Source organism: Theobroma umbraticum, unplaced genomic scaffold (genome assembly GCF_002168275.2).
Source record: "Theobroma umbraticum cultivar Fairchild unplaced genomic scaffold, ASM216827v3 scaffold_86.0, whole genome shotgun sequence".
In the NCBI taxonomy this organism is placed as follows: Eukaryota; Viridiplantae; Streptophyta; class Magnoliopsida; order Malvales; family Malvaceae; genus Theobroma; species Theobroma umbraticum.
Window position 1 is genome coordinate 1752535 of NW_018397263.1, and position 24732 is coordinate 1777266.

At 35.5% G+C, this 24732-nt stretch overlaps 3 protein-coding genes across 8 annotated transcripts; 1 reads left to right on the forward strand and 2 right to left on the reverse strand.

The window, feature by feature from the left end:
- The first annotated feature begins 1011 nt into the window (after positions 1 to 1011).
- On the forward strand, positions 1012 to 3357 carry UMAMIT12 (nodulin MtN21 /EamA-like transporter family protein). Its single transcript, XM_021433703.1, has 7 exons — positions 1012 to 1420; positions 1520 to 1582; positions 1671 to 1787; positions 1894 to 2137; positions 2235 to 2396; positions 2591 to 2742; positions 2834 to 3357. Exons 1-7 carry the CDS (start codon positions 1221 to 1223, stop codon positions 3069 to 3071), a joined length of 1176 nt encoding a protein of 391 aa, XP_021289378.1. The 5' UTR covers positions 1012 to 1220; the 3' UTR covers positions 3072 to 3357.
- Positions 2331 to 8361, reverse strand: LOC110420402 (uncharacterized). Of its 6 annotated transcripts, XR_002445539.2 has the most exons (8): positions 8002 to 8361; positions 7446 to 7683; positions 5501 to 6778; positions 5353 to 5421; positions 5062 to 5260; positions 4778 to 4869; positions 4629 to 4662; positions 3617 to 3887 (listed from the first exon to the last, which is right to left on the reverse strand). XR_002445539.2 is itself a non-coding variant. In XM_021433700.2 (7 exons), exons 2-6 carry the CDS (start codon positions 7446 to 7448, stop codon positions 4799 to 4801), a joined length of 1620 nt encoding a protein of 539 aa, XP_021289375.1. In that variant the 5' UTR covers positions 7449 to 7683; positions 8002 to 8361; the 3' UTR covers positions 2331 to 2444; positions 4778 to 4798. The 6 variants fall into 6 exon arrangements, 4 of the variants coding, with proteins under 4 accessions (XP_021289375.1, XP_021289374.1, XP_021289376.1 ...); XM_021433700.2 differs by lacking the exons at positions 3617 to 3887; positions 4629 to 4662 and adding an exon at positions 2331 to 2444; XR_016351450.1 differs by having other exon boundaries at positions 4629 to 4869; positions 8002 to 8360.
- Positions 8362 to 8616: 255 nt separating this feature from the next.
- Positions 8617 to 15590, reverse strand: LOC110420401 (DNAse I-like superfamily protein). Its single transcript, XM_021433696.2, has 11 exons — positions 15228 to 15590; positions 14053 to 14093; positions 13863 to 13947; positions 13677 to 13748; positions 13266 to 13353; positions 12789 to 12893; positions 11894 to 12374; positions 11532 to 11767; positions 11318 to 11426; positions 10954 to 11102; positions 8617 to 10149 (listed from the first exon to the last, which is right to left on the reverse strand). Exons 2-11 carry the CDS (start codon positions 14080 to 14082, stop codon positions 9879 to 9881), a joined length of 1626 nt encoding a protein of 541 aa, XP_021289371.1. The 5' UTR covers positions 14083 to 14093; positions 15228 to 15590; the 3' UTR covers positions 8617 to 9878.
- Between the last annotated feature and the right edge of the window lie 9142 nt (positions 15591 to 24732).

Genomic DNA, 24732 nt, shown 5'->3' on the forward strand with positions numbered 1-24732 from the left:
GTGTTTTTATTATATTTTTGGGTAGCTTTACGACCACACGTGTAATTTTCTACCACAAATTCATAAGGTTATAAGTGGGAGTGATTGGATAATCACCAGACAAGTTTTCCACACACAGACCCACATTTCCTTTAAAGCAGAAATAATTGGACTATTTGATTGTGGAGTTGGTGCTCAACACATAAAAGCACAAGGAAACAAGCTGTGCAAGTGGGAGCGTAAGCCATGAAATGGAGGGCATTAACTTGACATCCTCCCCCAATGCAACCTTTTAGGCTTTTCCCCTTTCTTTTTTTTTACCTTGGACTGGTCCTTGGAAGAACAATTCAAACAAACAAACAAATGAAAAGAAAAGCAGAAGAAAGAAAGAAAGAAAGAAAGAGAGATATCTGACAGAGATCTTCATGTTGGTAACAAAAAAAAAAAAGGGTCTTATCTCCTGCAATAATGGAGTTAGATTTCTCATAAGGCAACTCTCGTTCTATCCACATTCTCCTTTTGAGTAGTGGAATGCGCATAAGCAAAATTGGCTTAAGACTCATCTATGGGCTACAAAAGAAATACTTGATGCAGAAAGACTGGCCTGCCTTGCCTTGCCCACCCAATCCCTCCGAATTGAAAAAGGTTAACTGATTAAGAAAAAGAGAAAACAAAGCAAAACAACCTTCTTCCTCTCAAGACAACAACTTCTCTGTTCATCTGAGAGTGGATGTCATACGCACTCAGCCACGGGAATCTCCCCTCTTTTTTCAGACTCTTATGTTGTAATTCATGGATGTATGCAGACCAGTCACGAAACCCCGTTTAAAAAACCATTTTTGGGGGCAAAAAAACTCACAAAAGCAACTCCACCAGTTCATTGGCTCCTCAACCACGCAAAGGCAACAAAAATAATAATAAAATAATGGCACTGACATGTACAAAAATTAAAGGAAACAGTCAATAATGCTGCTAACGTACATGTCTTTGATGGAAAAAGGAGGGGCCTATTTGTAATGATTGGTTTGCAACAGAAAATCGACTTGGAGTCATGGGGTGGTACAAAGTTCGATGGAATATGCGATTAAGTGGAGCAACTTACGAATATAAATAGGAGGTTACAGATACCTGAAATTCTCCTCATGAGTGCATCAATGAATTAATTAACTTCTTCCTGTGTTTTCTATAAGTTGAGAACTGGAAAACATAAGGGTGCTGCAGTACACGTATAGTTCAGAGTAATGGAGAATAATCAAGGACATGGTTCTTTGGGTAGGTTCAAGCCATTATTCGCTGCAATTTTCTTGCAAGTTGGGCTTGCCGGAATGGATGTGTTGTCTAAGGCTGCACTCAACCAGGGGATGAGCAATTATGCTCTCGTCGTCTACCGTCACGCCATTGCCACCGTCGTCATGGCTCCTTTCGCCGCCGTTCTCGACAAGTATCTCCTCTCTCACGAAAACCATGCATGCATGTAACAGTGCCATGTTTGTAAAATAGAGGGAAACTGACAGGGAAAGTTACTTTTTCTTTTTGACAGGAAAGTGAGGCCGAAGATGACACTTCCAATCTTCATCAAGATAATGGTGCTCGGCTTACTGGAGTAATTATCCGAACTAAAATATCTAGTTTTCTCTTTTACACTTTATACACAATAAGATCTGACAACTGTTTTATCTGAATTCTGGCAGGCCAGTCATTGACCAGAACTTGTATTACGTGGGGATGAAGTACACAACTGCAACGTTTGCGGCTGCCATGTACAACATTCTTCCTGCCATTACCTTCGTAATGGCATGGGTTTTAAGGTAGAAACAGAGAAAGACAGAAGCGAAATCTTTGCTAGAAGCTGCACATCATATGATTATAATTCTTAAAGCTAATTTTCCTAAAATTTACGTACGTCCTCTACAGGCTTGAGAAGGTAAACTTAAGATCATTCCGCGGCCATGGCAAGGTAGTCGGAACCCTAGCGACAGTTGCGGGAGCCATGGTCATGACACTGATGAAAGGACCAGTGCTTGAGTTATTTTGGACGAAAGGAAGTTCCAATCATCAAGCAGCAGCCCAAAATGGGACCGATATCCATCATACGATTAAGGGAGGTCTGATGATCACAGTTGGCTGTTTCAGCTATGCTTGTTTCGTGATTCTGCAAGTAAGTACATACAATTTTTTTTTTTTGCTGTAACTAAAATCTTGTATGTATTTTCCTTTAACCATGGTCTAAATCTGTGTTTGTTTTGCTTTTATAGGCAGTCACTCTGGAAACATATCCTGCCGAGCTTTCTCTGACAGCTTGGATATGCCTGTTGGGAACGCTGGAGGGTACCATAGCTGCTTTGATTATGGAGGGAGGAAACGCTACCATCTGGGCTATTAAATGGGACACCAAGTTACTGACAGCTGCTTACAGTGTAACGACGCTTACCTACCCATTCACTTAGGAAATGCATTTGGATTTCCTGTAAATCAAGATTAGGGGGAAAAAAAATTAAAAATCATTCTCAAGTCTCAAAAACCCAACTTGATTTCCATCATATTTACCACTGTTTCACCACCTATTGGAGTCCTGAAACTATAGAAACTGATTTTACTTTTATGGTTGCAGGGTATTGTATGTTCGGGACTTGCTTATTACATTCAAGGGGTGATAATGAAAGACAGAGGTCCAGTGTTTGTTACAGCTTTTAGCCCCCTATGCATGGTTATTGTAGCCATCATGTCTACCTTCATTCTGGCAGAACAAATGTATCTGGGAAGGTACTCTCCATATTCATATTACTATAACAATTGTCTAAAGAGAAGGAGGAATAAAAAGAAAAACAAACAAACTGATCTCGTGTTTCAACAGGGTGATTGGAGCTATCATCATAATTGTGGGTCTATATCTCGTGCTTTGGGGTAAAAGCAAGGAGTACAAGTCTCCACCCCCATTGATCCAGCAGCAAATCGAACCAGCTAAAATAGACATGGCTAAGGAAGAAAAGGAAAGTTTTGATCATCAGGCCATCATAATTGATGCGCCCAGCAGAGAAACTTCAATCAGGGACGAAAAATTACATGAGAAAAGCGACTTAGTTCCGGTCTAGAATTACCGTCCCCTAAAGCTTACGGGATTTGATTTCAACTTAACATCCACTACTCTAAAGAGACAGGGGAAACCACTAGCAATTATGGAATGGTAGTGGTTTCCGATTCAAAAGTAACTATCCATCCAACGATATGACTTTCCACTAAAAAAATATTATCGGCTAAGGTCATGAATCATGATGCAGGATTTGATCAATCATCAGCCCAATTCCCTCCCCCTCTCCCCAGCGGATAAATTTGATCGAGTATCTGTAATCATTCAATCTAATGGAGTTTTCTTTACAATTTCTTTTTCTCAAAATAATCTGCATGAAATTGATAGCATAAGGTGCATGATGAGAGCAGAATCACTACACCAATACAATGGGTAAAGGCCAAGGGTTCCTCCTCCAATGAGTAAAGAAATATTGGGGGTTAAACATATTATGTCACACCAAGGTTAGGGCCCATTGTATTATGATTTTTATAGTAGTTTGGCTTCTAGTGGTTTAGTTGATAATAACAAAGGCTGAATACAAAGTTGCAAACAAACCAAAGATAGAAATGGGCAAAACCATAAAACCACCCTGAACCATACTATATTAGGATCAGTTTATTTCCACAAGGCAATTACAAAGTGATGATAGATACGGTCTAAGCTAGAAAAGGGAGTTGCAGCAACAAGTCCTTAACTTCCATAGACCTGGTTCAAAACTTTTTCATGCATTAGGACCCATTGGGTATGCTCCTATCTTAAAAATGTTTTATGATGCTGCCCTGACAACATACACATGAATCCAAACCCTCTCCGACCGCAAACCAGGTTCAGCAGTTCTCTGCGTGTTTGGATTGGGCCATCACGCCCTCCAAGAAACTCATTTCAGTTACTATATTTATTAAAAGAGAAACAGAAAGGAGATAAAGGGGGTGGAAAGAAAAGCTACTTTCTTTCATTTTGTCATTTGGAAGGAGAGAAGTAAAAGGAAGAGAAAATTGATAAGACTTTCACTTTTTTCCTTACTTCCAAATTCAATCCTTCCAAAATGAGAGAAAAACACTCATTCAATCCTCTTTCTTTCCCTTCCATCCTTCATACTAAACTTAAGGAAAAATAACTTCCTTTCTTTCTTAACTTTTTTCCCTCCCCTTTATTTTCTTTCTAACCAAATATAAAAGTAAAATAGGATATAACTACTGCTTTGAGGTTTGCCTTGGGGTAGTGGTCAGAAAGAGAAACAGAAGAAAAGGGGTATACAGATATTAGAGGGTGGAATGCATTGCAAGGTCCATTAGAGTGTGGAATGTATTTCAAAGCTTCAGCAATTAAATAGCTAGCTGCTATCCAAACGGTTAAGGTTTGAATGCATCAGTGATAGTAACTTCTATAAGGCCAATTAATAGTAAAATCTTAAGGCAGATGATACACAAATGGGGAACAGCTAGGTTTAGAGGAAGAACCGCCAAAAAGAAAATAAAAAAATCCCTTTCCAAGAAAAAGTACCATTTAAATATCATCTTTTTCTCTTCAATTAAGGTATGGACTACATGTTTATACAACCAAAGACACGATAAAGTACCTATTTTGTGTGGCATTGATCTCTTACACGATCCCTGTCCCTCAAATTAGAAAAACATCCATGCTAAGTTAGTGGTGCTGTCACCATTAACAAGCACAAAATCTCGTCAAAAAGATGACTTCCTACGCGCAAAACAGAAATGACCCTACCTTACAAATGAACATGGTTGCTTATGATAATTTTTTCCCTTCATCCTTCCCATATATACGCTGAAGTTCACGAGTGGCAGCTAGAAAGGACTCTGAAAAAGAAAGAGCAACACAAGTAGGAAACATTTTTTGTCAACAAAGATTGCTCATAAAATATGCATTTATTTTTAATTATCTTTATCATTGGAAAATAGATAATGTTGGAGCATTAATGTCTATGGTAAATAACCAAAAGTTAGGAGCGGTAAAAAGAAAAGACATTCAAATTCAGTAGTTTGCATCACCTTTCCAAAGCCGGAAGGACTTCTGGTTAATAGATGAACCAGTTATAGTCTGCATAACATCAAACAACATACTCTGAGGTGTGCTTCTAAGCTCTTGAACAATCCCATAAATGGTCTTCCCATTCTCAAAGTAGATGTGATTATTTGGGTGTTTTGTTTTGCAACCAGCATGTCGCTCAAATTCATATGCATTAATCACCTGTAAGACAAGTAGAAACCAGCTGATCAGTGCACAGATACTTTGCCTCACCAATTACCTTGATACAAAAAGTAGAACTGAAAAAACCCCACCTTAGAAAAATTGCATGTCTGACAGCCACATTGATACCCAGAACCCTTTATAACACCACGTAGCTCTTTCTAATGTGCATAAAAAGAAGCAGGCATGTCACCAGATAGTAAGGTAAACTAAAGCAGGAAAACATGAAATGAGATTTACCTCCCGTGACCAGGCAATATATTTAACAGGAACTCCATCAAGCATACCAGTTGATAGCAAACTTCTGACATTAGAAGGGAAATTATTTGAAGAAACCTTTTTTGCTGTTTTTGGGTCTTCTTTCTTCCTAGAAACTTCCGTTCCAGAGGCAGTTATATTACCAGTGGGAACAAGTGCATCAGCATTGGATTTAACCATCTCTTTCTCATTTGGTGCATCAGAACTCTGGACAGAGGGCTGACCCATCAATAAATCATAGCTCGATATGAGCCTTCCCGTTTGACTTGTATCCTCATCATCCTCATAGCCACCAAAAGAGATAATAGTACTCTCTCCCTTACTATAGGACGGACCAATTGACAAATTATTGTTGTCACCTCTGTTGTAGCTATGACTAATGGATATGGCACTGTCATCTCCTTTACCAAAGGTGTGACCCACAGTTATGGAATTATCATCTGCCCTGTTGAATGTTTGGCCCATGGACATGAAATTGTTTTCATCCTTATCGAAGGTATTGCTCATTGCAATGGCACTGGCACTTTCTTTATACGTTTGACCAACAGTAACGCTATCCTCACTCTTGTTATATGATTGTCCCATTGATATGAAAATGTTATTCTCCCTTTCATAGGTGTCACCAATAGACATGAGGTTCTCATCCCCTTTGTTATAAGCAAGACCCATTGATATATTACGATCTTCCACCTTGCTATAACCATGATCTGTTGACACGGAATTATTATCCACCCTATCATATGCATGCCCCATTGACACAGACATGACATTCTCAGAGTCCTTCACCTGACTAACTTTTACCTTCCTGAGTCCCCCATAATTTAACCCAGATCTGGGATCTTCCATTGTATGGGACATGGATAAACCAAATGATGAATCATTTGTGAATAGATCTTCATTAACCTTTCTTCCCATGTCAACTTTCTCTGTGCTACCTGATGAAATGCCCTGATCATCAAAATGCACAGCTCGAGATGTTTCAGTATCAAATAATCGTTCGGCAAAATGCCCAGAGATTGAATGAAAACTGGAAGAATTTCCCCATTGAGAAACATGTGAATTCAACACTCCAGAAAATAAGCTGGTAGTCGGAACTCCAACTGCTTGCTTCTTGTTAGGAAATAAGTCTGTCTCAGGGCCATCCATGAACCACTGATGAGAACGCTTGGGCTCAATTCTAGAAGAATTATCATAAGCCATCTCACCATCATTTAAACAACCAGCACCCTTCGTCATCCAAAAGCCCTGATTCTGGAAAGACTGTCACATGCAAAACCTAACTAATCAGAAACAAGTCAAGACCATGAAGTCATGTAGAAGAAAATAACAATAACAGTCAAAGCTTTTTCATTGAGCTAGTATCCCCAATTTTGACTACATGCCATCAAGAAAGCAAGTAGGCATTATACACAAATGATATAGCAAATGGAACAATGGTCATATGACATTTTTCTGCACTCCTAGATATATCTCGTTCCTCAGTAGCCCTCCACCTACAACACTCATTTACAACAATTAAGAAGACTTACAAATATGTTAATTGCAATTAATCTCAAGAACTTCCAAAATTCATCCTTTTCCACAAAGCAACAACAGACAAAATGATAAAATCCTATAGATCATAGATAAATTAGAAAATGTTGAACATAACTCTAATTCAACTTGTCAACAATTAGTTGGAAAATCCAATCTGCAAAGCATAAAGATTTTTTACAAAAGGCACAATATTTCAGTTGAGAAAGAATTTTAAGCCTAAAAAGTCTTACCTACACAAGACTACCATAACATATAAGCAACTAGAGAACATTTAATCCACACCAAATTCAACCTCTCAATCAATTCAAAAAGGTACATATAAACTGATAAACAGCATCACAACAAGATCCAAATTGAAATCCAAATTTCCTTAAGAACATAGAAAACATACCATTTTTCTTGCTTTACTTCAAAATTTATGCTGGATTCAATTCTTGATTCCACTTTGCTGTCCTAGTCCAACAGTTAACTATATTCACAACACTTCAAAAATTCATCACGTGGCTTTAAACAAAGGATTAAATACACAAACTTGATAATAAACAGAAAAGTTTTTCAACTCCTGGCTGAAGCAGATACAGTTAAACTTCGTGGAGAATTCTAAAACCGTCACTCCCTAAAGAAATTATCTGCAAAATGCCAGGGATTAATCAATCAAAAACAATGAAAACAAATAATCCTAATCTCACCTGCTCTGTACAATCTATTACTTTTCTAGCGCCAACCACTGGTAAGTTCACTTATCAAAATCAACATTTATTTTAATTAATGCCAAAATAGCAAAACCTTTCAAGTAGAGACTTTCCTCAAATTTTCTAAAATAAACGGACGACTGAGAATTAAAATAATACGCGTAGAACCCTAACCCTAAAATTAGTTTTACGCGGTCTACGATTTAGAAAAGGGAAACAAAAAGGGCACAGGAGAGATCTTCATTGCGGAAATACCTGCAATGAGGCGATAGATTTATTTGCGAACGCAGCAACGATCAGTGATCGCATAAGCGGAAAACTTTACTTCAGTGATTCACCGGAGCTAATACCGGAGATTGTACGGACGGTGATTGCAGCGAGATCTATGAGACCAGGAAAGATTTTTTTTTAAAAAAAAAACGATTTTTGCGGATTTTGATGGAAGGGATGATATAAGATGGTGGCCTGCACGATCACAATTGGTGGGAGGCCTTATTCCGACCGTACACGTGTACTTAGGTTGTGTCAGATCTGATCTCTCCGTGCGCGCGTTTGGCGCCACTTCAAAAAACCTGCGACTAACTTTAAGTGCCCAAGAAGACTAGCTCCACTACCTCGGCTTGCTTAATACAATAACATCATTATTTTTTTAATTTTGAAGGCCCAAATAAGCTCTAGTGGAGCCCATAAAAGGAATTGGAGGGTTGGGCCAGGCCAGTACTGCAGTTCAACATATGAGCGACCAAATTAGGGCCCAGATGGCAAGTTACCTATTGGATCGTTTATAAAAAAAAAAAGTAAAATTTAATTTCATGTTAAACATTGATTCACATATAAAATAATAAATAAGAATGACAGTAATATATATTTAGTGGATAGTTTGCCTTAGTCGACCTCATTAATCAAGATTCGGATATCTTATAAAGGAATAAAGATAATATTCAAATACTACATATATGATCTGCGTCATAAGTATAAACCCTCCAAAGTTGGCACTTTATTTGCCTCTCAACGAGCTCATAATGCATCAAATACCTGTAACAGTATGAGGAGAGAGTCCACTAGCTTGTAAGATCTTGTTTTCGGCTGTATATATCATTTAGTCTCTGCAGTCTACGGCTCGCTTTGAGCCTACGGTTTCTGGTTATGTGGCTCTCCTTTTGCCCTGAACGGGTGGCCAGGAACATTTTGTGCTGTCTCTAGAAATTGAAGACCTAGATATGAAGTTTTCCGTGGCTAGGATCGGGCATTGGCCTTTGTATTAAGTTGAGAGCGACGGTTAAAGATTGATTGAAGGAATTTAATTGTTAGACAATGACTGCTAGACTTGAGTCCAGAAGAGGAATGCATCCAAAGAAGGAACGGAACATGGGAATTGCCAGCTAAATTGCAGACAAAACTGAAAACCTCACCAAAAGCCACAAATACTAAATTCACCAATGAGAATGCCTTTGCTTTAATCAAAGTTCTTCTGCCAGAACTTTCTCCGCAAAACCCAATTTTTTTTCTCTTTTCATTTACACGTTTTCACTTTAATCAAAGCTCTCTCTCAACTCAACATATTCTCTACCAGCATCAGAGTGAGAACAAATGGAACGCTTTTTCACTGCAAAAAGCTGAAATGCATTCATGCTTCTTCCAGTTAAACAAGGACATGGTTAGCTTCAAGGAATTAATAAACACGCATGACAATGGAAGGCCCAGAGATTGAACTGAGCCATCCTCCTTTTTTGAGGTTTTCCTTTTTGCTTCTGAAGTGGCCTGCTTCGCTTCTAACCCCATCTAATCATTCACTGCCTTCTGATTCTGAACATATTCACAGAATCCCCCGAAGCTCGTTTGTCAAAAATCAGGCATGCACACCAAAATCCACATGCATTTAGAACTATTATATGTTCTTTTTCTTCTGATTCTTGCAACAAGAAACGCTTCGAGTAGCAGGCAGAACTATCCATCATGAACATCATCACTAACCCAGCACGCCGTTCCAACCCGTTAAAAATGCGGGAGCGGTGCAACCCAGGTGTCAGGGGATGCTTATCGGTTTTCGCATCGGCCTGACTCTGTCAGATGATTACAGCTGTAACTGCACTATTGGTGGGCCATTTTTGGGACAGAAAGTTGGAGGTGTGTCAAAACCTGGAAGTTGCATTAATGCAGCTTGGTGCCCTGGGAATTAGCAACAGTTCCTCAGCTTGGACCTTGGCCACACAAGCTGATGACAAGGCAGTTTTTGCTGAAAATCTTGGTGAGCAGGATCTAGCGGTGGAGATGGGCTTGTTTGCTGGATTCATATGGACTGAGAAGAGGGAATAAACTGGTCTGTGATCTGAGAACCTAGACTCTCCCCTTGAGTACCAAATCTGCTTAAGTCCTTCGCCTTTCCACAGTATCCTGTCGCACCTGCAATCATTTCCATAAAATTGCTTAGGTTTGGTATCTCAGTATCGATTTTACTTAGAAAGCAACAAGAAGAACATTTAATGATTAAACTAAGTGAAGACAGCATGTCAACGCTTAAGGTTCCACCAGTCTTAGCAAGAACATTAATTAGAAACATGGTCGGTCACTCAGTCTTTAAGGTTACAATCTTGTTCAAAGGAAAGAGGATAAATCTCACTGGCCGACCTCCTAATAATTAATGTGAACAGTTGAGTATGAAAGTTCTATTGTTAACCTTAGCTTATGAGATTTATCCAGCAAATGATCTCTTCAAAAAGGGCAACATGTGCTTTTATTAACAGAAACAACTGCTAATAATTGTATTAGTGTTCCCCAGGTATACCTTTGTTTGTTCTAAGACATGGTAGTACTAATTAATTGTTGTGGCTTAAATTTAAATAATCCTACAGCAGAATAGATTTAGGGTAAATGTGATGAACAACTAAGATTAGTACAGAGTCATGTTCAGTGGGTCGGCAAGGTTCATTAAATATGGAGCAAGCAAAATCGAAACAATAATAATAACGAAAACTGCCAAAAGTAGGAACAGACCTGTAGTAATCAAATACAACGCAAATATATATTCTAATTATATAAATATCAACATATATACTTTTTTTAAAGGATGATGAAGGCAACTATTTGCTTCCAACAAGCAACCTTAATGAATGCACAACTTGGAATTAATTTAGTCCTAATTGATGTATTTAATTATCAATAATTAAGGAAAATGGAGGTGAACGGGACATAAATTTAGAACGTTACCAGGCAGGAGTACGCCGTTTTTCTTTCGAGTTAGATATTTGGACGACATAGTCATCAGAATCGGTGAGATATTTGTAAGTGGGGGCAAAGTATATCCTCCCTTCTTCCCATCCTTTAAACACCCGACCAGCCCTTTGTTCTATCCTTAGCTGCCAAAATAGTAAGGGAAATACCACATCGTTAGATCTAAAATAAACAATAAAATATTTCAAGGTCAATTTTCTACTCTCTTTGTTTCACATGACACTGGTGCCAAACAAAGTCAGGGGCCAAAGCATTCAGATTACCAAACCACCACGTCTGTAATAAGAGCCTTGTGTAGATTGAAAACAGAACAAAGCTTGTCTAGATTAGCCTCCCTCACCTGATCCTTCTCTAGAAGTGCTTGCCAGTCATTCTTCTTGAGTAATTCATGTGTATCACCAGACCCCACAGCAAGCCGATAGTTCAAATCCCCTAACCATATAATTTTGCTGAACAAATACAGACAAGGAAAAACATTAGGAGTCTCATAAAAAAGTGTGAAAATTTTACAAGATATTCAGGTGATTTTAATCAGTGTGACTAAGGGGGCTCACTCATGGTCTAAAATGCTCTCTGGAGGAAGTGGCTGTCTAAGATCCCTATATGAATTAGAAAACCTTGTTCTCTTTAATAGATCTCTAAACGATTGAGAAAACCTTGTTCTCTTTAATATTTCTGCAACATCAGAATTTCTTCTGATCTCATCCCCTTCTTTCTCCCCAGAAGTCAAGTGGGTACAAACAAAGCAAAATGTTGTTTGGTACAATGTCATACTAATGGATATTGAACCCTGTTACCAAATAATTAAAAGAAGTTAAAATTAATACAACTATAATTTAACTGCTGTAAATGCTGGATATATTTCTTTTCGTGACCAACATGTCAAAAACAGTGTAGAATAACTGCAATGTCTGACCTTGTTTCCAAGATATCCCATGATCCCACGGCCAACACATGAGACTTTAAGGTTGCTTATATGCTTGTAAAGATCAGCTCGAACCCACACGCACAAAAAAAGCCCTACCATCTGCTTGCTTGCAGCTAGGCAGAAGCGTTGCTGATTTGGACTACCAGACATACAACTGGGGCTAGGGGAGCCTTCTTCACTTGAACTTGAATTCAAGTATAGCAATCTTTCAAAATCCTCTTTCCCAAGTTCATCTTCTATTGAGAGTAAGTCAGAGAAGCTGATCCTAGGCTTGAGGCCTGCTTGCTGCTCAAGCTGCGGTGAGGATGGACTCCTTGATTCAGTGGAATTGCAATAATACTGAGCAAGTTCTTGGTCACTTCTGTTGCTATTCAAAGCTTGACGAATAAGGGAAAGCCACTTGGCAGCTGGTCCATTGTCCTCTGCTCCAAGCACGTTGCCTGCATTTAGAGGAACAATTTCCTGGAACCTAAACAGGCAGGAAAATCCGTTTTAGCAAATCATTCCAAAATTACCACAATACTCTTAACTCTTCAAAAAAACTTTCTTATTTTATCTGTTTACTATTTTCTTCTCAGACAAGTAAACAAGAGGTTGAAGGTAAGGGCAGAAGGGTAAATGAAGATAAGCAAATAGCCTGAAAGACTCCAAGTGGGGGAAAGTTCAAGCTGGTTAGGAGCTGTGAAGCATGTTAAAACGGCGTCAACCGCGGTCCGCTCACTCCCCACGACCGTGTTGAATAGTTGATGCCTTTAGCAATAAGACAACTTTCTCTACACGACTACATGCCCTAATCATAAAAATAACGACCCAAATCGCCATAGAGGTTATTCCGTTTAGACTTTCTACTAACTGGGACAAAGAGAAAAGAGCAAGTACTTACCCAAGAACGTAGATGTCAGCAGGAGCTGGTGATCTTAGCCAATCTCTTAGGTTCAAACCCCCGTGGGGTGACTTCCCTCCGACATTCCATGTCCCTACAAACATCCTGGAAACTCCAAAACAAACCCAACATTATTTCATAATCCATATCCCCACAAAACCAAAAACTTTACATTACTCTGAATAAAAACAACTAGTAAAACCCAGTTATTGATTATAATTAAGCATCTTCAAGTCCAATAATTCTAGTTAAACCGCATAGTATTTAAACAAGTACTATAATCGTTTAATAATTTATTAGCATCCTCAACGTTACTTAAACAAAACATTTAAAGTTATCAAAGGTCTAATTTTGACATCTCTATTTGCCTTAATGTGAACCACGCGTATTTCAACGACTGAAATATTGCACGTGCACTTTTCTTAAGCATAAGAAAAAAAAAAATTGGAAGTCCAAAATTAGTTTTTATAACCTCACCTGAGGTTGTGCGAATCGGTGATGGGTGCTGCCTCCGGCATGATTTTCGACGGTTTAATCCCTCCGGCAGCTTCCTTCAACCATCCGTCTGTGACACCAAAAACTCACAGTTACAAACAAAAAACAAAAACAAAGTAAAATCTGAATTCTACATGGTACAAGGAAAGTCAAAAATAGACCGTCCACGTGGCAACAAGTTCAACAACTGGATCATCAAATATCAACTAACAAAACCGGGACCCAACCGAAATCACCGCGAGCTCTTTTCTTTGACATCCAATCGAATGAATCATAGCCGTCTAACTCACGTCTACGGGAAATTCAAAAACTCCCACAGTTGGAAATGGACGGAGCAGAGTGGAACCAGTACGGAACAGTAAAACAGGTCTGCTGTAGCAAAGTAAATTATACCTGAGAAATCTTCCGGTACGATCACGTAATAATCGTCGTCAGAACAACTCTTTCTTGTTTCATCAATTTGGCCTGCCAAAAAAAAACAGGGGATCGAACCATTTTGAATCTCAAAACGAGATCTCCGATACAATCTTAAACTGAAACGAGACATATCCGGGATGAGATTTTGGTTTGTGTTTTTACCGTTTATTGCGTAATCGGAGTGAAACTCGTCTGCTCCACTCGGTATATTCAGCCATTTTCTCGCTATTACTTTAGGCCACGAAGACTGTACCAGCCATAAAGAAGATTAAGCTTTTCATCAGCAACCATGAACTAAATCCGACGAACAATAAATTGCTGACAAAAAAAAAAGAAAGAAAACAGGGCATACCTTGGAGATTTTTCTCATCTCTGTTCTCATTGCTGAGCAGCCTGAGCACGGGAAAGATTTAAAATCACGATCAGAAACAAGTTGGCGGATTTTATAGTGGATGATTGATTAATCCGTTTTAAATGCGAAGATTTTTCAGGGAAAATTATAGTATATTATTATGAATAGATGGAGAGAAGTCTTTCAAAGAACAAAACAAAAATGGGAGGCAAATCAGGGTATCAAGAAGAGTGGAAAGGAAAAAAGGCTTTGGGTTTTTTTTATCAATATTTTGAGTGAAGACTTGACAGTTTAGGAGGATAAAACTAAATGAAGAAATTCAACGGGGAATATAAAAGAACCTAGTTGCAGGGAAAATGGAGACAGCTTCCAAGGAAGGAACGTAAACGGAAAAGAAAATAGTTACAAGAAAGAGAAAACGAACTCTGAATATAATATAGAGGAAAGAGATGGAGAATAGGCTAGGCTCATCGTTTTTGGTGAATATTGGTTTAAAAGGGCTTTGGGTTTAAGGCTTTAAGCGTCTTTACAGGGAGGAAGACAGGGTGGAAAATGGGCAAAATTTTTAATCATTGAAAAGAATCGTAGAAGCTTTTGATATCAGATATTTACAGATGGATCAAAGTCTCTGTTTATACATCTGGGAAAAGTTTGGCCTTTTATTTGGTACTTCTGTACTTGACATTTATCCATGATTTAGAAAGAGATCAAAAGAGAAGGGGGAAAAGGGGAAAGGATTGAAAGACGAAACTCAATTATGAAAACAAGTGGAAAGCGAAAGCTTTTGAAGATCTTAGTTGGTTTCCACGGACATGAAGATAGGGAACTGAAAGGAACATAACAAGGACTTGAATATCAGGTCATAATCTCATTTTTTGGAAGATGCAACCATTGAAAGGGAACTAAATGACACAGGCAAACGGAGTTCCCACCAGGCGGCCGGCCAATGAAACAGAAGGATCTTTGAATGCGAATGTGTGGTTTTTCGGGGTAAGAGTAGTCAATGCCATTGCTAATTATTTCGAAAGAAGATAAAACCAATAAACGTGAAACGAAATAGACCATGGAGAAATAAGACTTCCCAACCGAAGTATAATAATTGCACACAAACAAAAGAAAAAACAAATCAACCCCAGATTAAAAGTAAAAAGGGAAGAACAGTTTGAAGTACTCACAAAGTTACAAGTAGACAAAAAGGAAATGAAGATGTGAGAGTCTCGGAGAAGGATATTTGAGAGTGAAATGAAAAGATAAGACTCCCTTTTTTGATCTTCTCCTTCCTTCTCTTTTTATTGATGTTTCCTTTTCCCACTGTGTAAATATTTTGTCCGCGCCTTCTCGGGTAGGTCTTGTTGAAGGCGAAGAATGCAGAACTAAGTTCTTGGGGGAGTTCCTCGTAAAAGCCAAGAGAGGCTGTTGGCTCTCAAATTTATAAGAGCTTGTGAAAGAAAGGGAGAGAGAGAGAGAGAGAGAGAGGAAAGCAGCTTCCACTCGGAAACAAGCCAAACTTTCAAAGTCCAAAGCTACTCCACATACATCTTTCTGATTTGGGGCATTCAAGTCATTACACAGTACACCCTGTGCACTGTAGAGGTAATCAAATACTTTAATCTAGTGTGATTGAGTGGGATTAGGGGCTTCTGAGATGAACTTGCTGCCATCTTAATTCAATCAAGTCAGCCCCTTGATTTGTCCACGGTTTGCAGCTTCGTGTAATAATTATGGTTGACCCTGTTTTCGCGAATTTTCCTTTGTTTCTTTCTGAAGTTTTGAGTAAATTTCCACCCTTATCGGGCCAAATAACATGAAAATTTGTTTGAAAACAAACTTGTTGACGATGGATAATGGTTTTATAGCAGACCATGTGTGATTTAATTAGCCAGATTCCCTTGTGTTGTATTTTCAGACGATAATTACTCGAAAAATCTTGGTTTAATCCCAAGATTCCGTAGCGGTTGGTGTGAGTCGTTGGGAGAAGAAAACGAATTAATAGCTTCACATTGTTCATATTACTGTCTACTAAGCAATACGGTGGTGCATTGGCGAATCTCAAATCCATGCAATCAACTTGGCAATTTGTTTTGAGCATTTTATAAATTAGCCACCGTCAGTCCATCACCACTTTCCCTCAAAAATTAATAATAATAATAATAATAATACTTTCACATATTATTTATAATATCATGAAATATATCAAATAAATGTATGTATTTATCAAATAGAGACTCTTATCTTTATTATTATTTTGTAAATATTTCTCTGAATTTTTAAATGTTTATATGATTTTTACGAAAATTACAAAAAATTTGATTTTGTTATATTTTTATATTATAAGTATTCAATGTTTATTAATATGAAAATATAAAAAATAAAATTATAATTATGCATCATTTCTTGTTGGATGTGAACATAGTTATTAAGATGTAGATGAAAGTCTATTTTAAAAAATATATATAAAGGTCTAAGTTCATCTCTACTAAAGTTTTGAGTTTAAATTTTTAAAAGTCATTTACTTTATAAGTAAAAAATTATTGAACTAGCTAAACTTGAACTCGGGTCATTATAATTAGATTGTGATATATAGTTTCATATTAATAAGGATATAATCATTAAAATTTATATAAAAATTTTAAATCCATCATTTTAAAAAGCCAAATATATAAGTTTTAAATGAAAATTTATTTTATCTTATAAATCTCAATATTGCCATACTCAAAATTAAAAAAATAAAAACTTGTATATAATTTTACATATATAAATTTAATAAATGACTTCAACAAATTATAAAATTGAATTTAGATTCTACCTGCTTGTATTAGAGTAAAAATATTAAACCTATCATCAAACACAAAATTGATTAAGAAAAACAAATGGTCAAATTCGATTACAACTTACTATCGCTTACAAGCCGCGGCGTAACTGTGCTATGTGCCCTCAAACTAAGACGGACCCAATTTAATGGAACCACGTGGGTCCTACCTTTCGCCTTTGAAAAGACTAAAACACCCTTGTCAACTTTGATAACAACAAGACTACCCTAGAATTGGTGAACATGATTGCTTAGTCTCAAACGATTTGATGAAAAAGATTTCAAATTTGAATAAATTATCCATTACGATAAATTTGAATTTTGATTACATTTTTTAAATGAGATATATTTTTAAATTTTGATTATGCAATGAAATCTTAAACAAATATAATTATTTAAATTTTTGGTTAATTATTTCATATTTAATAGTAATATCAAAAGTATAATATTTTTAATATTTTATTTGTAATATTATTAAAATTTTGTATAATATTATAAAATTTACAGAATTATAATAAAAAATAAAAAAATATCATAAAAAATTCTTTTAATATCACTTTTTGAAAATATTAACCCTACCTCAATTTTTTGGTGGTGCTATGGTCTTATCCTTTAATTCAGGATAATAATGAAACCATTCATAATGTTTATGTATGTTATAAATAATGAGAAATGAACAACAATTAATAAAATTTAAATTATTTGATCATTTAATTTATTGATTAGTATATGATTTTACTATTTAAAAATCGAATCCCCTTTTATTAAAACTAAATAAAATTTAAACATCATTGCATAATAATAATAATAGCATATGGTTAAAATTGTAAGGTAATGCACATAACAATTATTACGAAAATTTTATGCATGCATGTTTTCTAGCACTCTCCATCGTATAATAAGTGTTTGAATTTGATTTATTTAATTAATTTTTTTTAACTTTGATCACTTTTTTGTTTATAAATTATTATTAATTAAATTTTGCAAAACACCTCTTTCAAAATTGTAATATTTTTGAAAATTTAATTTCATCAAATATTTAAAAAAATTAAAGTAAAAAAAAACTTTTTTTTTACCAAAAATTAAATCAAACCAAGCCGTATTTATAGAAAAAGAGGAATTATATTTCTCTGTTTTCCGGCTGGTTCGGATAAAGTCGTGGGAGTTAATTGGAGTGCTCTTGGACTTGCGTGTTTCCTCCTAGCCTCCATGTCCGAGCAACAACCATATTTACGGGACCTTGACTGTTCATCCTAGCCTTTATGGTTCAGACACTGGCGGGCCATACATCTTTTAAGGTCGAAGTAGGCGCCGGTAAATAGAACCATCTCCGCAAAGGCAATTTCGGTTTGGTTTGGTTTTGATTAAATAGCAGCATACCAATCATTGATTGAGCTTCAATTTTAGGCTGCGAGCGATTTGCCATTTGATTTGAATGTTTTGTATTTGTCAAATCAAATGTCAGAACTCTTAATTAAAAGCGCAAGAAAGTGTTACAACCACAGGGATCGGAGTACTCAAAAGTCGAGACCTTGGCAGGCAGAGAGAGTGACATTTTACTTGTTTAAGATAATATTCCTGTTACTAGTATATTAAGTTTCCCTCTCCTTCGTCAAGAGAGAAAATCTGGTGGTTGGAACTTAGGAAAATGTTTATTTAGATTCATGCATGGAATTGGAAGAGCTGATGGGGCATATGTAAAACCTGGAATCTCTTGACAAATTTCTGTTTCCATTGGCTGTAAATATTATTGTATTTCTGTTTCCACACGAAGAAATCGTATGAGGCAGGAAATTGTCGTCAGGTTGTTGGTGAAACTTAGGTATATATCTTGACTTAGAGCCTTGGAGGTTGCATATGGAAAACAAAAAGAAAAGGACATTTGCCGCTATTGTAACCAAAGTATTGAATTGATGTATACTTTTTATTCCCCTCGAAGAACTTTGGAGAACATATTCCCCTCGGAGAAGCTAAGACTTGGGCTTGAATTATATGAATTTATTATTAAAATTTTAATTTTTTTAAATTTATAATTGAATTTACATATATAATCTCTAATAGAATCAATGACGATGAACTTACATATATAATCTCTAATCGGGAATTTTTAATTATTACTTATTTATAGGGATGGGAAGAAGGAGAATTTGGGTTACATTGGTAGGAAAAAAGAAAGTTGGGTAAAAAGTTTACAGCGTGGATGATAATTTAACATTTTTTACACTTGTTGACCACTCTTTCACCATCTTCATTGCTTCAGTATATAAAAATCTTCACCCTTCAACAGTTGACAATGGAAGTTTCCATACGTTTCAAATTTAAATAGTACTACAAGCACTTTTCAGCTTTGGGTTAGTCTGGTACGGTGGTACCAGCTGATGTGACACAAAGATGATCAGCTCAGCCACTTAAAAATTGGAGGAGCAGGCAGGCTCTGAAGGCTGCACCAGGTAAGGGTGGGTGCACCAGCTTTTGTAACTAAACTCTCGAACTAGCTAGCCTATATAGATTGCACGATCAGTACTAATGGTTCAACTGCCAACCTTCTGAACCTGGCAAGACCACTTCCATCCACCATAAATTACATATTTAATATGTCCCAAATTATACAATTTACTAATACAAAAAAGATTAGTAGCTTTTCGTATCTTTTGACTCGTAACTTACCTATCAAAATACCCTTATTTCCCATTCCTACATGTGTTACCTACGTGATTAACATAGTTTAAACCTTTGATTATGCTTTTCGTGCTAATAACTGTAACCTTTCATAATATTTTAAAACTATTAACCTAAATCACTTAAACACGTGCCAAGTCCTCCTGCCTTGCCATGGGTCAAACATTTGAGCTAGCAGAAAAAAGGGTGAGTTAATTAATTTACTAACAAGCCTAATCTTAGGCAATCCAATGACGCCAATGAGTAGGCTTTTTTGTATTGGTTGGATAAAGGTTAAGTGCTCTAATCCTGTTCCCCATGAGATAAACAATGATTATTAAGCCGAGCTTGGAGAAAATTGTGATTAAAGAATTGCCTTTGAGATGAGCCAATGGGTGAGAACAAAGTGTCATGATTATCTCTAAGCCAAGCTCGTGTGGCCTCGTCCCAATGGCCCAGAGGAGATTCATAAAATCATGCCTACAACCTAACCCCAAATTAATGTGCGTGACTATGTTAAAAATGATAAGAATTTTTAAATTATTTTTTATAATAAAGTTTACCAGATTGGGAGACACAGCATTAGGTTGCGTCACAACCGTAGATTTTCCAACACAGGAAAAAGTTAAAAAAGGCTACATTTTTTTTTTTGCATTTCTTTTTCAATCAGATACAGATGATTTTATCTTAGCTACATTTGATCTTTTTTCACATTTTAAATTTTTATATTTGTTTGTCTTAATCTTTCCCTAGAGTTTGATGTCCTCGTTCACTTGTTTTGAACTTATCATATAGTTATCAAATCTTAGGTTAATTAGTAATTTATTTTATTCATTATAAAATCAATACTTTTGTCCTGTTTTTTGACTTAATTTTAGGTGCTGGGGTGGTAAATTTTCTTTTATATTATGGTCGGTTACTGTATCAAAAAATGAAGATATATTAATTAGTTAAAGGGTTACACCCCTTATGATTACATGTTAGCTTGTGATTCTTTTTTTTATCAATTAACAGAATGCAGATAATTTTTATTCTTGTAAAAAATTAAATTATTAATTTTGTACAACAAAATTATAAAGAGGTTAACTTTGAATCAAAAGTATTTTAATAATTTTATTAATTAAAATTGACAGTACAATCTTTTGTCTAATTATAAGTTATATACATGCGGTGTTAATTGAAAAAAAAAATATTAAAACATAGAGTTTATCCTTAATTTAATATAGTACGTATGACTACACATAATTAATTAAAAAAAGAAGAGGTAGGAAAACGTAATACGAAGGGGACCTTTTAACATATGCCAAAGGTTATCCTGCTTGACAAGTAGTGCCTGTATCAATTCGAACATTCTTAAAGATAGAAAACCCTGTTTCCCAATTAAACAAAGTAACACCAATTTGTGTTGGACACTCAAAGGCAGCCTTCCCTTACGAGTGTTATTATTATTATCATATTTCCAAGGTTTTCTGATCAATCTTGGTTCTGACATGTACCTAATATGAAATCTATACATGTTTTGGTCAATATTGGTCATTTAACTTACAGAAACCCTTTTTGACTAACGCACCAAGGAGGGAAATGGTCCAGCTTCGTTCCTAGAGAAGGTTGCCATCTGGTCCAACCATGATCTCCCCTTGGAAACTTCTATTTTGTCTTGGCCATATCGTTCAATATGAACTGCAATGACAAATAATGCTTTGTTATCGATCAGATATGCGGAGTGGAATTATTTGTTTTTGTTTGCTTAGGAACAAAACGTGAATCACGAAAAGCAGTTTATCAAAGTATTATAAGTTGCAATTATTCCAGGCATTGTGGTTTTATTGTTAGAAGGAGATGTACGGAATGATATGACAATTATTTGGAGGATCAATTTGAACAAGCTTAGTGGAAGCTACTTGGAGAATTTTTAAATAAATTGAAAATAAAATACTAGTTTTGATTATAAAAAAAGAAATCTTGTTTGCAAAAGTACAAATGTCAAGAATTTGCATAAAGGAATATGAGAGAAATGAGAGTGTTTGAGTCTCACCGTCGTTGCGGCTTATTAGGACTTGTGTGGTGTTGACGTAGTAAGAAAATATCTTGAAAATTCATACTATTCTAAACAAGTTATAAATAAATGTATAAATTATATCTTTCAGAGTTTTATTTTTTAATTTATATTGTTTTTTACTAAGTAAAAATTATAATGTCGGAATGAGTTTTAATGTTTGTTAGAGTATAATTTTAGACTCGATTCGATATTTATTTAATTTTATTTTAAATTAATATATAAAATTATGCATTTTAAAAAAAGAATGAGAACGTTACAATGAAAAGCTCATCATGGACAAACTCAAAAAAGAAAAACAATTTATTTTCATGAAAATTAATAAATTGAAAACACTGCATAATCAAATCAAATGAGATGATCAATAATTAGATTGTTCTAGCCCTTGATGATCAAAAATATATATTCAGAACTTGAAATGGAGGATATAGTGCTGTGCTTGATTAGGTTTCCAAATTACCAACATTCATGTGTCTTCTTCATATTGGCAACCACCCAAAGAACATAAAAACAAAGGACGAAACAAGGTGAGCAAATTGGGACGGACGACATTATTCCACGAGTTCGAAAGATATATGAGAGAAAAAAAGGCAGAAAGAGACGTGTAGGGCTTCTAGCAAAAGGCACCGTCCAAAGATTTACTTCATAAAGTAAAAAATGTTACCAAAAATAATTAATTTTGATTTGGTTTGGGATCCACATTAGAATTATAGGCACTGCTTTAAGGTTATGATTATTTTTTTTTTGTTTTGCAAGCATCGAGGTTGTTCTCATTCGACCTGGCTAGCTAGGAGCCTTTCGATGAGGTCCGAACAAATTCACATGCTCCCGTTGGCCGTGCGCGAGGGCGTGCACGAGTCATGAGCCGGTTGGATCCTAGTGGTTCACACAAGCTTCTTTCGTAATTGTTCACTTCTTTTGGAAAGTGTCATTATTGTATACTCATGCAATGCTTGTTTGGTTGCTCTATGTATTATTGGAATATTCATATTTGAATTGACAACACTTAATGCTTCCTTTCTTTGGTACCCACCAAGAAAATATAAAAAAAAACAATATGGAAAAGGTGAAGAAGTGTGTTTGAAGATTATGGATGATAGAATTTCAAATAATTAATTGATGAGTGCCTTGTATACACTGGAATGTATGTCCAAATACATGAAAAAAGGAAAAAGAAATTAAATGTTTAAGTAAATACAGTTTAATAATAAGTGAACGTGTCTCATGATTCATTATAGCAAATTTGATTTAGACTTATACATTTTTAAAATGTGCTATTAAAAATATTTTTGGTAACATTTTTTAATACTTTTTACATTAATTTATAAATTTGATTGTAGTATACAAATTTTTAATAGCATTATGAATAAAATTTAGTTATAGGGATTATGTATACTAGTAAAAATTATATCTTTTTATATTGGTATTAAATGTGAAAAAAATATAATTAAAAACTTAAACTGTTGTATTTTGTAAGATTTTACTATGTTGTTGCTAAATGTGAATAAAATATAATTAAAAACTTAAACTGTTGTAGTTTTTTAAGATTTTTCTATGTAAAAAAATATGTTACCTAAGAAGTACAATTAAATTCAAATTTATTGCAGTATATAACTTGAACAGTTGAGTTTAATTTTCTTTGTTTTTTTTCATAAATCATTTAAGATAATAATGAAAGGCCAATGAAAGATTTTAAGAGGTGCCATATATGATAAGAAAACTAATACAAAAATGATTTTGTTTTGTGATCTATATTGACAATCAAAGGCTGACCAAAGAAAAGAAAACAAAAAAGGCATTTTTTTTGTCATAAAAAGGATATACTATTAATAGTGTAGTTTTCGTTTAGCTAGAATAGGCTTTGTTGGTAGTTTTCGTTTAGCTCCAATCAATGATGCTTACTACTCGTGCATGAACTACTCGTGCATGCAAGGTTCATGCACTGGCATGGAGGCTCTTAACCAGATAGCCTGCCCGCCTCAGTTTGTTGGTAAAGGATAATTATGGGTTTTCTAGGTAAATTCATATCAATAAGCTCTACCAACTTGAATATGTAGGGATCAAACATGCATGAGCCTCCAAAATTCTTTACATTGAAAAACCAAACAAGTTTTGATCATAACAAAAGTTGTCAACCTAATCTTTCACGACAGAACAAGAGAAAAGCCTTTGGAATGTCGGCTTCACAAGCTGGATTGGGCATTTAACCATTTAACACAACTAGAGTAGGTACTTGAGACAGATATTAAGCGCATGTGAGACCAACCTTCTAAGCCAGGTTTGGGCAAAGATATATACGTGAATATGAACAAGGAGGAAGTGGGATTAGTTAATGAAGAACTGAATTGCAAATTAAAGCAGGGCTAGCACCTAACTATTAGGTTTATATTAACATGATTAGAGTTCAGTGTCCTAATCATGAACTCCATAAGATCAATTATGTGGGCTCTCCTTATAATTACAGCTAAGATTTTTAGCTTCAATGAATCGAAGCTGTATTATCATGGGCCACCATTTGATAACTGAGTGCCATGAATGTCCTCATTTGCCCTCTTCAAAATCACTTTAAATAACGGTTTAAAATTAAAATTTATATTTGATATACTGTCAATGTATAAAATTTAAATATTTTATAATGAAATGATAATATATATATCATATAATATATTAAATATAAACCCGTAAAGTTTTATATGACTTTCAATAAAATCTTCAACGGAATATTCAAATAATTATTTAGTTTTTGGGATCAAAATTTGTTCATTTCATCTTCATGCTCTAGATCTAGAAAATGAAAAGTTCAGGGAATAAAAGAACAGGTACAAGAGACTCGGTCTCAAAAGTGGTATATGCTTTTCCAAGTACACCTTTGATGATTAACTCAGTGGCAATCATAATCATTCATGAAGTTTGCAATTAAATTACTGTATAAACAAACGTGAAGCTCTCATGAAAGCATAATTGTTAACAATATATTATTAGTGATGACATGTCTGCCAAAAAGAAGGGTTCGTTTCCAAGCATAAATTATTACCTCCACATGATTCGCAAGGTTAGTATATGGTTTTTCCCTTGAAAACTTTTTGATACACTTTGAAGATTCAAGGTCTTTGGTGGTCCAATCCTCAACCCCTCCCTGCATTTGGTGGTTATCTGA